Source organism: Herpailurus yagouaroundi, unplaced genomic scaffold (assembly GCF_014898765.1).
Source record: "Herpailurus yagouaroundi ecotype Mexico unplaced genomic scaffold, PumYag 139, whole genome shotgun sequence".
In the NCBI taxonomy this organism is placed as follows: Eukaryota; Metazoa; Chordata; class Mammalia; order Carnivora; family Felidae; genus Herpailurus; species Herpailurus yagouaroundi.
The window spans coordinates 880,623-893,965 of record NW_024412394.1 but is presented as its reverse complement, the minus strand read 5'-3'; the positions used below and the strand labels follow the sequence as shown (position 1 = coordinate 893,965).

At 55.6% G+C, this 13,343-nt stretch overlaps 1 protein-coding gene across 1 annotated transcript in view; it reads left to right on the top strand.

The window, feature by feature from the left end:
* The first annotated feature begins 2,474 nt into the window (after positions 1 to 2,474).
* IP6K3 (inositol hexakisphosphate kinase 3) overlaps positions 2,475 to 13,343 on the top strand; it is a 22,456-nt gene continuing 11,587 nt past the window's right edge. The window contains exons 1-2 of the mRNA XM_040473223.1: positions 2,475 to 2,667; positions 12,140 to 12,479. Coding sequence (XP_040329157.1) covers positions 12,281 to 12,479 — 199 coding nt within the window. The 5' untranslated portion in view covers positions 2,475 to 2,667; positions 12,140 to 12,280. The remainder of the gene's footprint in view (positions 2,668 to 12,139; positions 12,480 to 13,343) is intronic.

Here is a 13,343-nt window from a genome sequence, read left to right as displayed (position 1 = left end):
TGCATAACAGAAAGCCCCAGATCACCGGCTCTGTGACCACAGGGCCCTGTGCATTTTGTTTACTGCCATGTGTCTCAGATCACATAGTAGGGGCTCAAGAATGATGTGAAAGAAACGCATGGAAAGGAAGTTGGCATGGAACTTTGCTCTTCACAACAACAACAACAACAACAACAACAACAGAACAAAACAAGACAGCAAGTACTGGGATGCAGTCAGACCCAAGGCCCCGGGTTTGGCTACTCACTGGCCCAATGGCTCAGGTGGGAGGTCCCTTCTCCTCTACCCGCAAGGGCCTACGGGCTCAGCCTTGTGTTGATTCTAGGGTTCCCAGAACAGGGATTTGAGTCCAGTAGATGGGAATGGGGAGGTGCGGGAGAGCTGGGGGGAAAGGAGGTCATACCCTCTTTCCCAGGGCCAGGTAACCGGAGCCCAGCACATAACCGGGCAGCGTGAGGGACTGAGCGCACAGGAGGCTCGCAGGGCAGCCTGACCATCTGCCTTCCCTGGTGAAATGTGATCTGCTGCCCTGGGGAGCAAGGAGGGGCATGGGATCCACACCCCATTAAACCCAGCCTCAGCGTGCCCAGGAATCCCTGTCATGCCTCCAGGGCGCTGCCCTGTCTGGGTATGGGGGAGGACTCAGGACGGGGATAGGAAAGGAGGTTGGCCGCAGGAAGGGCAGCAGAGGGCAGCCCCCAAGCTTGCTATGGCCTTCCCCTGACACTCTGTCCTGTGCTGCTAACCCATCTGTCCAGCAGCTCCTGCATGCCAGGCCCCAGGATGGGCGCACGGCACACCGCAGGAATTGTGACAGAGGGTCCTCTGGGACAGGGGCCAGGAGACCAGCATTCTAGTCCCGCCTCCTCTCCCATTTTGGCACCTTATCAAAGCCTGTGGCTCACCCGCTCCATGCGTGAGCAGTGATTGAGGAGATTGAAAAGTCATCGTGGCTCAGCGCTGCAGCAACAAATCTGGGAGAACCCTGTTAGGACCAGGAGATAGGTGAGGGTGCCCGGAGGGAAGCAAGGACCTGGGGGATGTTGCCTGGAGTCAGAGAGAGGCTGGACCGGACCAAGGGGCAAGCTGGGCCTGAGGGGTCTGGGCAGAGCCCCCGGCTGGAGGAGGCCGAGCCCATGGCTGTGGCTGAGCCTCAGGGGCTGAGTGCCCACACTTGGAGAAGCCCGGGCAGGGCCAGCCTAAGGTCCTGGGCCAGTGGGGCACCCAGTGCCCCAGACAACGGCAGCCAGAAGTCCGGGGTATGAGTCGCCTGAAGGGCAGACTTCAAATCTTTCTAATACTTGGTCCAGAGTCACTCAGACATGAGGCCTGACGCTTAACGAGCCCCTGTCCTTTACCCACACCCCATCTCTCCCCATCCACATGTCACCGGACCTTGTCAAACCTGCCTCAACAGCTCACGAACTTACCATTCCCTTCCACTCCGCTGCCTCTTCTCCCCACCACGCTGGACTCACCCGGAAGGCAGTATCTGGCAGCCTCATAACCTGTCTGCCCATCTTTGATCCACTCCTCCTCAAATAAGAATGGATGTGCTCAAAACACAAACCTGAGCCTGGCCCTTTCTGATACAAAGCCCTTCTGTTTCTCCTGAGAAGCTCAGATTAGAGGCCTGTGAGACCCATCTCCCTCACCGCAGACTCACCTGTCATCACTCCCCACCTCTCTCATGCTCCAGTGCTCTGAGTGCCTCCACCTCCCTGACTACCCTCTTCCCTGATGCCTCTGGGCCTTTGCACATGCTCTCCCTTAGCTAGAGCGCTCTTCCCACCACCCTCTCCCCACCCCAACCTGGATGACCCCATTTGTCCTTCGGGTCTCTGATGGCTACTTCCTCCAGGATGCCTTCCTTGCTCCCCCCAAGGCTGGGTGAGGGGCCCCCCTAAGCTCCATGTTCTCCCACCAAATGCATTGGGATTGCCCTTCAACCTGCTGAACACCCCTTCCTCCACCCCCACTGTAATCCCCTGTCAAGAGTCATGGTCTGGCAGGTTCCTGGGTCAGCCTAGCGGAGCATCCGGAACAGAAGGGCCTCCAAAACTACTCGACTGTCTTCAAGTTGATTGAGTGTTGATGAGCTGACTGTCTTCCTACATGACTTTCCCTCTCACTGGAGGCCACAGCATGGGACAAACTGGCAGCGGGGAACAGGCTGGGGGAACGGAGAAGAAGGGAAGGGAGAACACGATCCCCTAGCCTAGCCTTACCTCCAGGAGTAAAAAAACAGCCAGGGTCCTTACGCAATTGGCCCTTGATGCACAGGGCCTGCCATCCAGGCAGCGGAGCAAGACACTTCTCTCTCAGACCTCTCCTCTTCTTCCTCCTCTTCATCCCCCCTCCCTCCTAGGCCCTCAGGCCCTGCTCAGAGCAGCCATACACCAGCTGACAGCTGGGCATGCCAGCCCCCGCCAGCCCTTCCCGAGGGTCAGGTGACCTCCCTTCCCCAGGGCCACTGGGCAGACCTGAGTCTAGGCAGACCTCTCCACCAGCGCTAGAGTGGACAGTGAGTTCTCTGTGCTGGACACTGGGAAGGGCCTTTTCTTTGCCCAGGGCCTGCAGTCAGACAGGCACTGAAAAAAGAGACTATTTTCCACTGGATCTTCCCTTCCAGACACTCCCTGCTGCCCTTCCAGGAAGGAGGCCCTGGTGAGTGCTGCCTCAGGGGATAGGGCAGGGAGGGCCTGGTTGACGGCGCCTGAGGGCCCGTGCAGGACAGGGCAGCCCCCTACATCCCGCCAAGGCTCCACCCAGTGGAGGTGCCAGTCTGTCTGTGTGTGTCTGTACATCTGTGCGTACCTGTGTATATGGAGGGGGTGCTGGGTCGGCTCAGGGACGTGGAAATTCTGTCGTTTCCTCTTCTCCCATCTCTGTGCCCTTCCCCTAGAGTAATTCCAACCCTTCCTAGGGTGTCCAGAAGTCTCTAACCTTGGCTCCTGCATGAAGGCTGGGAGGGTTCTGGTGCGCTGGGACTGTAGAGGAAGCTGTGTGGCAGGTACAGGGGTTGGAGCCAATGATTCCCACCGTTTAACCCTTGACAGCGGCAGCTGTCCCAGGAGAAGTTGGCAATGCCCCCTGGGCTCCCAGAACGGTGTGTCCTGTCCCAGCAGCCCCACCCTTCCGCAGGGTGGGGGCGGTGTGCGAGGCTGGGATGATGTCAGGGCCTGTGGGCAGTAGCCCGTGGCCTGGGTACGGGGTGCCCCCGTCGAGTGTCGGTAGACCACCGGCACCACCAGGGGCCCCCCTGCCCTGGGTCCTCGTGGCCCTCCAGTAAACCTGAGACCTGAACCTGTCTGGGCCTGTCACAGTCCTCAGGATCTCTGGGGACCTAAAAACATCCACGCTAGGTTCCTTCTCCAAAGATTCTGATCCCATGGGGCAGGACCCAGGCTTCTCCAGTTTTTAAAAGCTACCAATTTATGTCTAAACCTTTTTTACTATGAAAAACTTTAAGCCTACAGGAAAAAGTTGAGGACATGATATCATGAATGCTTGCATATCCTACACCAGGATTTACACGGTTGTTTGACCTTGGCTGTAATTGCTTCGTCGACTACTCTAAGGCCAAGGTATTTGAAGTTGTTTATGGACATCACCACAATCCCCTCAAAGTACTTCAGTAAGTTCTTACACAACCCCGATGCCATTATCCCATTAACAAAATTAACAACTCCCAAAGAACGGCCACATCTAGTTCATATTCAAATTTCTCCAATGCCCCCCTAGATGTTTCATATTGCTTTGTTTACACCAGGATCTAATCAAGGTATACGGGGTCACTATGTCTTCTAAGTCCTTTTTAATCTGAAAGCGGCCCTGCCAACCACCTCCCGCCACTCCCCACCCCACCCCCACCCCCAACCCACCTTGCTGACTTGAAGGGCCAGTTGTCCCACAGGAGGGTGAGAATATGGCTGGGTCAGAGAGCTCTCAGTGCAGAAAGGGAAACTGAGGCCCAGAGAGAAAGGGACAGGGAATCTGAGGCAGAACGAGGTCTCCTGGTCCCCTCCTGTGCTGTGCTCCCCCAGAACTCCCTCAGATCTCCTTATCAGAGATCTGAAAAATTCCTCCTCTGCAAAGGGCCTGTGGCCCCTGGGAGCCTCCCAGTGCTCTGTCCCACGGCATCCTGGGGGGCGGCAGGCCAGGCTGAGCCATCCCGTGGCTCCCCACCCCACCACCCCTGCTTTCTCCTGCTGGGAGCTGGGCACCTGAATAAATCCTTGCCGTATGGTTGCTATCTTGTTCACCAGCAGCCACAGGGAACAGCAATCAACTTTATGAGCGTTGGGTTGTTCAGGGGAGTGAGATGAGAGGCCGGGAGGAGCTCCAGGAATGGGGGACGCGGGGGCTCACTGAGTGCTGGTTACTCTTCCTCATCGAGCAGGACCAGCGCACCTGTAGCTGCAGGGGGAGTGGGGTCCAGCCGCCCCAGGGAGGGACTGGTTGAGCGGAGAGGCCGAGGACCAAGTTCCCCTCAACTCAAAGGTGCCCTCCAGCTCCTGTGCCCTGTCCCTCTTTGGCAAGCCCTGTGCCTGGCCTCACCCTGTGAATGGAGCCGGGCACGCCACTTCTCAGAACATGCCTCACCAAGGGCGGGAAGCTCCCCCCACTCCTCCGGCCAGATACCCCTTAGAAAAAGTGGGGTGCAGTGAGAGGAGGAGGGAATGTGGAGGGGCATTGACCTTGGTGCCAACTTCTGAGTTCTTGAGAAACCGGCCCTGGGTAAGGCAGGCCCTTCAGCCACCATCCTGGGCTCTGTGAGGTCAGGCCTAGCAAACCCAGGTCCGGGATGTGTCCCCCCTCGGGGGCCGGGGCTGGCTGGCTGTGGAGTGTGGGCCGCAGTGACTCCCTCTCTGGGTGATTCTGGCATGCCTGCTGCTGCCCTCTGCTGGGGAGACGCCGGCTTGCGTTCTCCCCGAACAGGCTCGGTCACCAGAGTTGGCCAGTCCCACTCTGTGGGGACCACACACTCACACACGCGCACTCACACATTCGGCCGCACGCTCACACGCTTGCTCCACCCATTATCGCATTTTGACCTTAAAAGGCCGTTTCTTCTTGCAGCCACAAAGTTGCCATGCTAACCACTGACAAAACCTTCTATCTCTGGCTCAAAGGCCTCTTATGTAAGGCAGGTGGCTGCTGATCGTAGTACTTAAGAGAAAGGTGGGGAGAGGCGGCAAAGGGGGCCAGAGGTTGGGAAACGTGCAGGTCTGGGTGGTGAGCAGTATCCAAGATCCTGGACGCAGCTTCAAGGGGGTGAGGTCCTGAGGGGGTGCAGGGAGTTGGAAGATGCTGTGCAGCCATTACTAGCCAGGCGCAAGGTGGCCGAGGCCCCGTGGTGCTGTCACGAGGTCAAGATGTGTCAGGAGTTGGGGAGGGAGAAGCCTCCCAGCCTCTGCCTCTCCCAGAGCAGGCCTTCCAGGGGCACTTGGATTCTTGAGTCATCTTTGGCCCATGCGTCTCCTGCCCTGACAGCAAGCTCGGAACATTGCTGCTGCTGCTAAGGACATTTGTCAATGGCTGAAGGGCTTCTAAACTAATAATCGCTGTATTAAAATCGCATTTGGTCCTCAAACTGGAGGAACATTGGGAGATTTTAAATGTTAAGAGAAAAGGAAAGAGAGAAAAAAAAAATCTTCTCTCAAAGGATGAAATCAGCCCCGAAATAAGTCTGTGTGACTGGGGAATATGAAGCATTGCTCTGTGGTTCTGGGTGTCAAGCCTTCCCTGGGGAACAGAGGCTCTGCAAAGCCACATACTTCAGCCACGGCTGGGAAGGTGATGTGTGAAGTCCCCCAGTGTTCGGTATTTATCCCATCGTGTGGGGGACCACGCAGACGGGGGGCACACACCATCCTACAGCCCTTGAGTCATTTTTAGAATGGATTTTAAAACACGACTTTTTTTTCCCCAGAAAATAATCTTGTGCTTTCCCGGCTTGGATGGCCCCGGATGATACACAACCCTCTGCCACATGAGAAACTCCAAAATCCTCCTGCCCATTACGACCTAAGCAGTTTTAAACGGTTTTCGGGTCCTCTCATCTCTAATAGATTAAAAAAATGCTCCCTTGGGCATCGCAAAGACATTGAATGGTACTTGTACCAAACCTCTGGCTCCGAGAGACCCGTGAAATGTACGGCAGAGCTTCAGAGGCGAGAGGGCACCCATAAACCATGCTGGTTTTGAGTCCGCAGCCTGACACATCTCATACTGCGGTCTGCTTTTGACACAAGCTGTTTTGTAATTATCTCCTACCCTGAATGCTCCCCCATCAAACTTATGGGGATGCGGTCTGGAAGGCTTCCACACCTCACGGTCTCAAGCAGCCCCCTCCTCCCTGGCCTGAGCAGGAGCCAGATGGGCACCTCCGGTGCGTGTGGCCAGGCCCTCTCTGTGCCCTCTCTAGTCCAGTGACTAGAGCAGTTCGGAGGGCATTGAGCAGGCCGGGCTTACCGCCACTCAGAGCCTTTCCTCTGGTCTCCTGGCTGGTCCTGGCTCTTCCCTATTGCTCCCTGCACATCCCCTCCCTGAGACTTACCACCACTCAGAGCCCCTCCTCAACCTCCCCCCGCCGGCCCAGCCGGCATCTCTCCCCGTCTCGGACCCCATCCTGGCCCTGTGACACCACCCCTCCTCAGCCGACAGCAGTATCCCTCCCAACCTTTTCAACCAGGGCTCCATCTCAACATAATCTGTTCCCTACGAGTCCCCCTGCGATACTCATTATACTTTTAGTATCCGTTGATTGAGAAAATGGATGCTGATAAAAACTACTAGGAACTCAGTAATGCCTTTAAATGAATTTGTCTTTTGGTAATCACCAAAGTGTTTATATACATTTGAGAAGTTATCGTGCTCCAAGGGTATTACTGTTCCGGCCGGAAGACGATGCTGGATGGTGGTGTGGCTTGGGGAAGGTCTAGACTGGCCCCACAGGAGGCCCACAGGAGGGGGCCTTCACCCTCGGCACTGCGAATCCACACCGCTGAGCACCCCGTCGGACCCCGTCCACCAGCAGCACACTGCCCAGCCGGGTGCAAGCTCCTGGAAGGCCCCCATTTCTGGCCACTAAGGCACATAGCGTGGAGAGGGCCTCGGACAGGACCCTGACCCTCAGGCCTTTAGAACTGACAGGCCCCCTATGGCTGAATCCCACCTAGAGTACTCACTAGCTCTGGGCTGTGAGGAAGCTCTTTAACGTCTCAGACCCTCAGTTTCTCCACCTGAAAATGACTCTCTTCAGAAACAGAGATGGGGATGATAAAGCCAGTGATTCACAGGAGTAGCTACCATCATATAGGATATAATTTGTGCAGTGAAGTATCTGAGGGCCCAATTCAAGTGAGGTTGCTTTCCATTTCCAGGCTCCATGCTGGGGATTGGGCCGTGAGTGGGTCCATTAGTCAGGATGCACCAGGCTGTGCTGTATAACAAACTACCCCCAAATCTCAGGGGCCTACTAGAGCACAGATGTACTTCTCTATTAGGCTGCGTATCCAACATGCAGAGTCACTCAGAGAGTGACCGTGCTTTCGAGATGACCAGGGCCAGCGTGGAACTGCTTACCGCTCCCACCAGAAGTGCTGTATGTCACTCCCGTTCCCGTTGTGTTGGTGGAGGCAAATCACGTGGCTGTACTTACCTCCAAAGGGCAAGGGAAGTGCAATCATCCCACATTCCCACAGGAAAGACTGGACTCTTTGTGAACAGCGCTGACAATGACCGCAGTCAGCCAACTTGTTTCCAGGTATAAGGAACTGACAGGCTTTCATGAGATATAGTTCAGGACTAATTTAGTCCAAGTTTGCACTGGTACAAGTTTGATTTGTGGTTTCGCCTGCCCTCTTCCTCTAAAATGGCAGTGGCAAGCTTGAAAAGAGGCCTATCTTCTGTAATTTTTAACGAACTTGGGTTTCGTATGTAGGGAGAGATTACACACACACAGACTCTCAGGAAATAAAACGTGCCAACTGGTAGTGATGAGCCATGAGGCACTCATCCACCTCAGCTTGATGGTGGCCTCTGTCACTGTCCCTGGCATCACGTGTATTGTCATCTGTCTCCATTCTGGAAGCCAAATACAACTGCAGGCCCTGCTGTCCATGACCCCCACCCCCCTCAGCCCAGGGAGTGTCCTGCAACCCTACAGCAGGCTGACTCAGGACCCCTGGGGCTACACTGACACAGGCATTTAACAACCAGCTGGATGGGGGGCCCATCAGAGAATTTAGCCCTTGAGTCTCCTGGAGTGAGCCCAGAGTTATTTCATTCAGGACATAACCCAGCGACAGGGGAGGAGGACACAGGGACCTGGGGTCATTTGTCCACCACTCCAGGGGAGGGGGCTTTAAGCTGAGCTCTTCTGGCTGGGGGCATCTGACCCTCTTCCCTCCCTCGGTCTCTCCTCCTCCCTCCCCAAGGAACACAAGGGCAGGATGCTGGGTGAGGGGGGCAGCTGTGGGCCTCTGGGGGCAGGCGTGGGCTGGAGAGAGTGACACCTGTCTCCCTTTGACGCACTCGAGAGAGCCCAGCGTTCTCGGCAAGTGTGTCAGAGGGGTGTAAGGTCCTGTCTCAGGCGGCGCCTCACCTGCCTTCCCAGCACCCAAGCTGAGTCAGTCCCGAGAACAACCCACGCAGTGACAAGCCTCAAGTGGGGGAGACGCTTGGGGAGAGGACTCCACAAAGGAATGCTGTGCATTTTGTCATCTGAGCATCGTGACAAGGCTATGGCAGTGGGCGGGAAACCAAGACTCAGACGAACGTTACTGGTTGGTCCTAGGGGCCTCAGCAAGCTAGTGGGATGCCTGGTACAGATGTGGGCTCTGGACTCCTTGCCCAGTGCTCTGAGGAGACAGAACAGGGCCCAGAGGCACTGATCGAAGGCCAAGGCCCACGCCAATGACAGACGTGCCTGCATGTGGCAAAAGGAAGGTCTGGGTTGAGAAAGATCTGTCAGCTTGAATTACTTATTCGGGACTTTTGAGGGAGGATGGGGAAGAACGGAGGTCTTCCCTCGCTCATTCCCACAGAGCAGGAGGCTGCACGCAAAGACAGTGACATCCTGAGTTTCCTTGGGAATGGAAGGTCGGCATCAGTGTCAAGGGGAAGCCACAGCGTGCCTCCCCGAGCAGCACAAAGCCCGCCTGCCCAGCTCAGGCAGGTGCTCTGGTGTGGATGCCACTGCCCTCCAGCCTCCCTCTGCCCCTTCGCACCAACCTGTGTCAGAACCCCAGATCATACTGTACTATGCTATCACCTCCTCTATACCCTGAGGAGACCCTCGAGAGGAAGGATCTCCATTGCCCTATCTGTTGAGTCTAGATTTTTTTTAACTTTTTTTTCTTTAAGTAATCTCGATGCCTTACATGGGGCTCAAACTCATGACCCCAAGATCAAGAGTCACATGCTCTACCAACTGAGCCAGCCGGGTGCCCCAAGTCTAGATTTTTTTTTTAAAGTACAGGCTGACTACCCATCAGACTCCCCATCACTACAACCCACCCTAAGTTTGCACTGCTGTGCCATGGGTTGCCTCGGAGACCCAGGGTCTTCCTGGCTCGCTCTGTGCTCTCTGAGAAAGTTCAGCCAGGGCTCCTGAGAACATCTGGGAATGCCAGTGCTTCTCGGGTCTTGTTGACATCCTTAGCCAGAAAGTACCTCAAGCCCCAGCTTTATAGGTAGACCTCCCTGGACCCCTCATGATGGTTTTTGCAGAGGTACGGAGCCCACCCACCACTAGGACAAGCACTTACTTCACCAGGTTGGAGGAGGAAGGCTAGGCATGGTCAGGAAAGGAGAGACCAGGCCTGGGGGACAAGAAAACCTGGGTTCCGTCCTAGCACAGCCAGTGACTTGCGGGCGACTTTGGCCAAGTCCCAGCCTCCTTGGGGCTCAGTTTCCTGACTGTCAAAGTGGATCCACAGCAGCCCTCAGCATCCCCACAGCATGGCGGGTAAATGCGCTGTGGGGCTAAGGTGTCTGGGTTCAAATCCCTGCCCCGTCCTTAACGGCGTCGTGCACATAGGCAAGTTACTTAACCTCTCTGTGCCCCATTTTCCCCATCCGTGAAACAGACTGCTAACACTACCTCATAGGGTAGTTGTGAAGCTTAACTGGTTTGATCTATATAACAGAGACCTGGCACACAGAAAGCACTCTGGGTTTATCACCATTTATTGTTATTTCCTCCCCACACCACCACGGCAGGGTGACACTGATGTCCTTAGAGCTCCTTAGGGAGACAGGAGCGTGGGGAAGAAGGGCCGTGGGCCGCCCAGCGCGGCTGCCTGGGATACCAGCTGGACCTGTCAGTGCTTGCTCAGCAAGCCCAGGCCTGGTTGGTGGTCCTGGGCCACTTTGGTTTTTCTCTTCTTTCTTCCTTCTTGCCTTCACCAAATTTGCAAGCAGAATTGGGTTTGCCAAACAATTGTGCTATCTTGTCATATACCAACTGATCCCCGAGCCAATTTGTGATCTGCCTCTGCATCTAGATGCCTCCTACCACCTTCCCAGCTTGTGGACCAGGCTCCAAATGGGGCTCTGTCTGTGCCGTCTTAGAGCAGACGGGATTAAGGCCTAGGCTGTTGTGTCAGCTCGGCCCCTTGCCATCGGGCCTCAGCCCCCACCCCCACAACACACACACCTGTCGCCTGGCCCCGCAGCCCTAACCTCCCCAGTCACGCTCCAGCCACGCAGGCAGCTCTCAGAAGCTTCACCCTGCATCCAGCAAAGACACATACCAGACAAAACGCCTCACCCTTCCTAAAGGGGCACTCTGTGGCCTGAAAGACAGTAGCCAACGTGAAAGAGGCCCTTGTAGGGCTGTGGGGCGTATAAATGGGCTGGGCTGGGCTGAGGCTTTCACTGCCACCTGGTGCCAGAGGTCTAGGTGGGTGGCGGGGGTGTCTCTGGGCTGGGGTCCTGAACAAATTGATAGGTACTCTGTGCATGCAGCCAGCTGGCCGTGCCCATGGTCTGGACTGAAGGTCATTTAGAATGTTAATCATGTCCAGTCCTGCCTAGCTCGGTGGCATCCGTGGCCAGGAGTCCAGCGGAGAAGAGAATTAATAACTCGGCAGTGATGGGCACCCCTGTGAGAATGTCCTCTCACACAGGACAGGACGTATGTGGCCAGAAGAGCCTCCCCTCACAGTGTCTCCTTGGCACTCTCCTGAGACAAAGTCACGAAGTCTTTGGGGGCTGCATTTCCAGCCCAGAGTTCCAGCAAGCCCACCCTTCAGGAGGGAAAGGGAACAGCAGGTAACAGAGGACGAGGCCCAGAGACAGGCGGCCCCCACTTTACTCCTGCCTCGCTCCTGGTCCGCACCAGAGCCCAGGTAGGGCATTTCACGCCTCGCTTCCCTCACGTGCAAAGCGGCAGTGAGAAAGGCTCCCTTTCTTACAACCCAGAGCTGTTGGGAAAATACAACCGCCACAGCAATAATGCTAGAAATAATAATGATAAATCACACTTATTGAGTAGTTAACTCTGGGCCTTCAGCTAACCTTTTCATGGGCTTTATCTCAATTTTGTCCTAAGTCCATGAGGTAGGTATCCTTACTATTTCTTTCTATAGATGGGGAAAGTGGGGCCCAGAGAGGTTTGGTAACTTCTCAAGGTCACACAGCAATTATGTTGTGGAGCCATGATGCAGACGGATGTGCACAGCTGTGCCGTACAAAACTGAAGCTTTCCTGTACCCCCTAAGCCCATCCATGCAAGAGGCCGAGTGCCCCAACAGCGGGGACTCTGCTCTATTCTTGGGCCTGGAACGGACGTTCCCAAAGGCAGGCAGGAACCATGACAGGAATCAAGACAATCTCTGCATTCTGGAAGCCTACAGTTGTGTGTATTATTTGATTTTTTTTTAATTGTTTCAGTATTTAAATTCAAAAGGCCCAGAACAGTATTTACAGAAGTCTACCTCTCATCCTGGCTCCCTGGAGGCAATCACTGTTACCAGTTTCTTGCAACAGATTATTCTGGAAGTGATTGATGTCTCTTTACAGTCTTGTTCAACTACCAGTGGGTCGTGGCTGGGAACCGTGGGTCCTTCTGCTTCCCCCAGCACACCGTCTCCCTCACGTCATTTCTACCTTCCTCCTCTGCTCTCAGGGGTCCCCTGCCAGGCTCACAGAGAGACAGCTGTGCCCTGACAGTGGCGAAGGCCAAGAAGGAGAAAGCTGGGGAACGCTGACAGCCCGCCTCCTGTCCAGGAGCCGCTACCCCTACCCCAGGCCTTCCTCCTGTGGATACATGGTTGTGCAGGACAGCACGGATGCCGGGGATGCCAGAGTGGGCGTGCAGCTAGAGCCCTTCCTGCACCAGGTCGGGGGGCACCTGAGCGTGATGAAGTATGATGAGCACACTGTGTGCAAGCCCCTCGTCTCCCGGGAGCAGAGGTTCTACGAATCCCTGCCTCTGGCCATGAAGCGGTTCACTCCTCAGTACAAAGGTGAGTGTCCAGATACGACTCTGTGCCTGCCACACTGGGGGAGGCCTAGCCGCGTGCACCCGCCGTTTCCTCGTGCCGGGTGGTGTGTGTAAGAGTTGCCACGGAGACACGCCCCCCTCCCACAGCCCGGTTGGCCTTCACTGTCCTAGTTTCTCTGAACCCTTCGAGCCTCTGGGCCTGGAGTCTAATGCCGTTTGGCAACCCTACAAATTAGCGCAAGCCACCAGACTTCGAGGAATTGAGAACGGAATAAAATGATACCCCAGCCCCACCCTGCTCTGCTAGGGTATCCGGTCTGTGCTTCGGGAGTGCCATGGCTGGGTCTCGTGACCAGGGCTGGGAAAGACAGGACGGGCTGAGGCCTCCTTCACCTCTGGAGGCCCAGGCGGGTGAGAGGAGCCTCAGGCCTGGGTCAGGGCATGAAGGAGCTGGGACCTGACAGGTTTAGAAAACCAGAATTCCTGCCCTCAACTTGTGGCAAAGCCAGGGCCATGGGTTGCCTTTGAGGTTTAGCTGGGGAAACTGGGTACAGAGCAGTGTATGTTCTAGATCCGAGCACAAGGTGGGTTCTGGGGAGTGAAGGCGCGGTGGGGAGGGCTGCCGTCTGTGGGACTCCAGGCAGGGGCACCCTTGGCAGCCGGCCAGCATCCATGGGGCAGGCTTTTTGTGCACACCCAGCCTTCAGTAAATGCAGTTCACAGGGCTCTGCCAGCCTCCAGCCCCTCAATGGGATGAGTGCCCAAAAATCTCTTTTAAAGGTGTTTAGATGTTGTGACTACAAGCTTCTGCCCTCATTATCTAAGCATCTGTAGTAAAAGTGATGATAATCTCCAAATAAGTCAGTCAAAAATTCACTTGCATTTC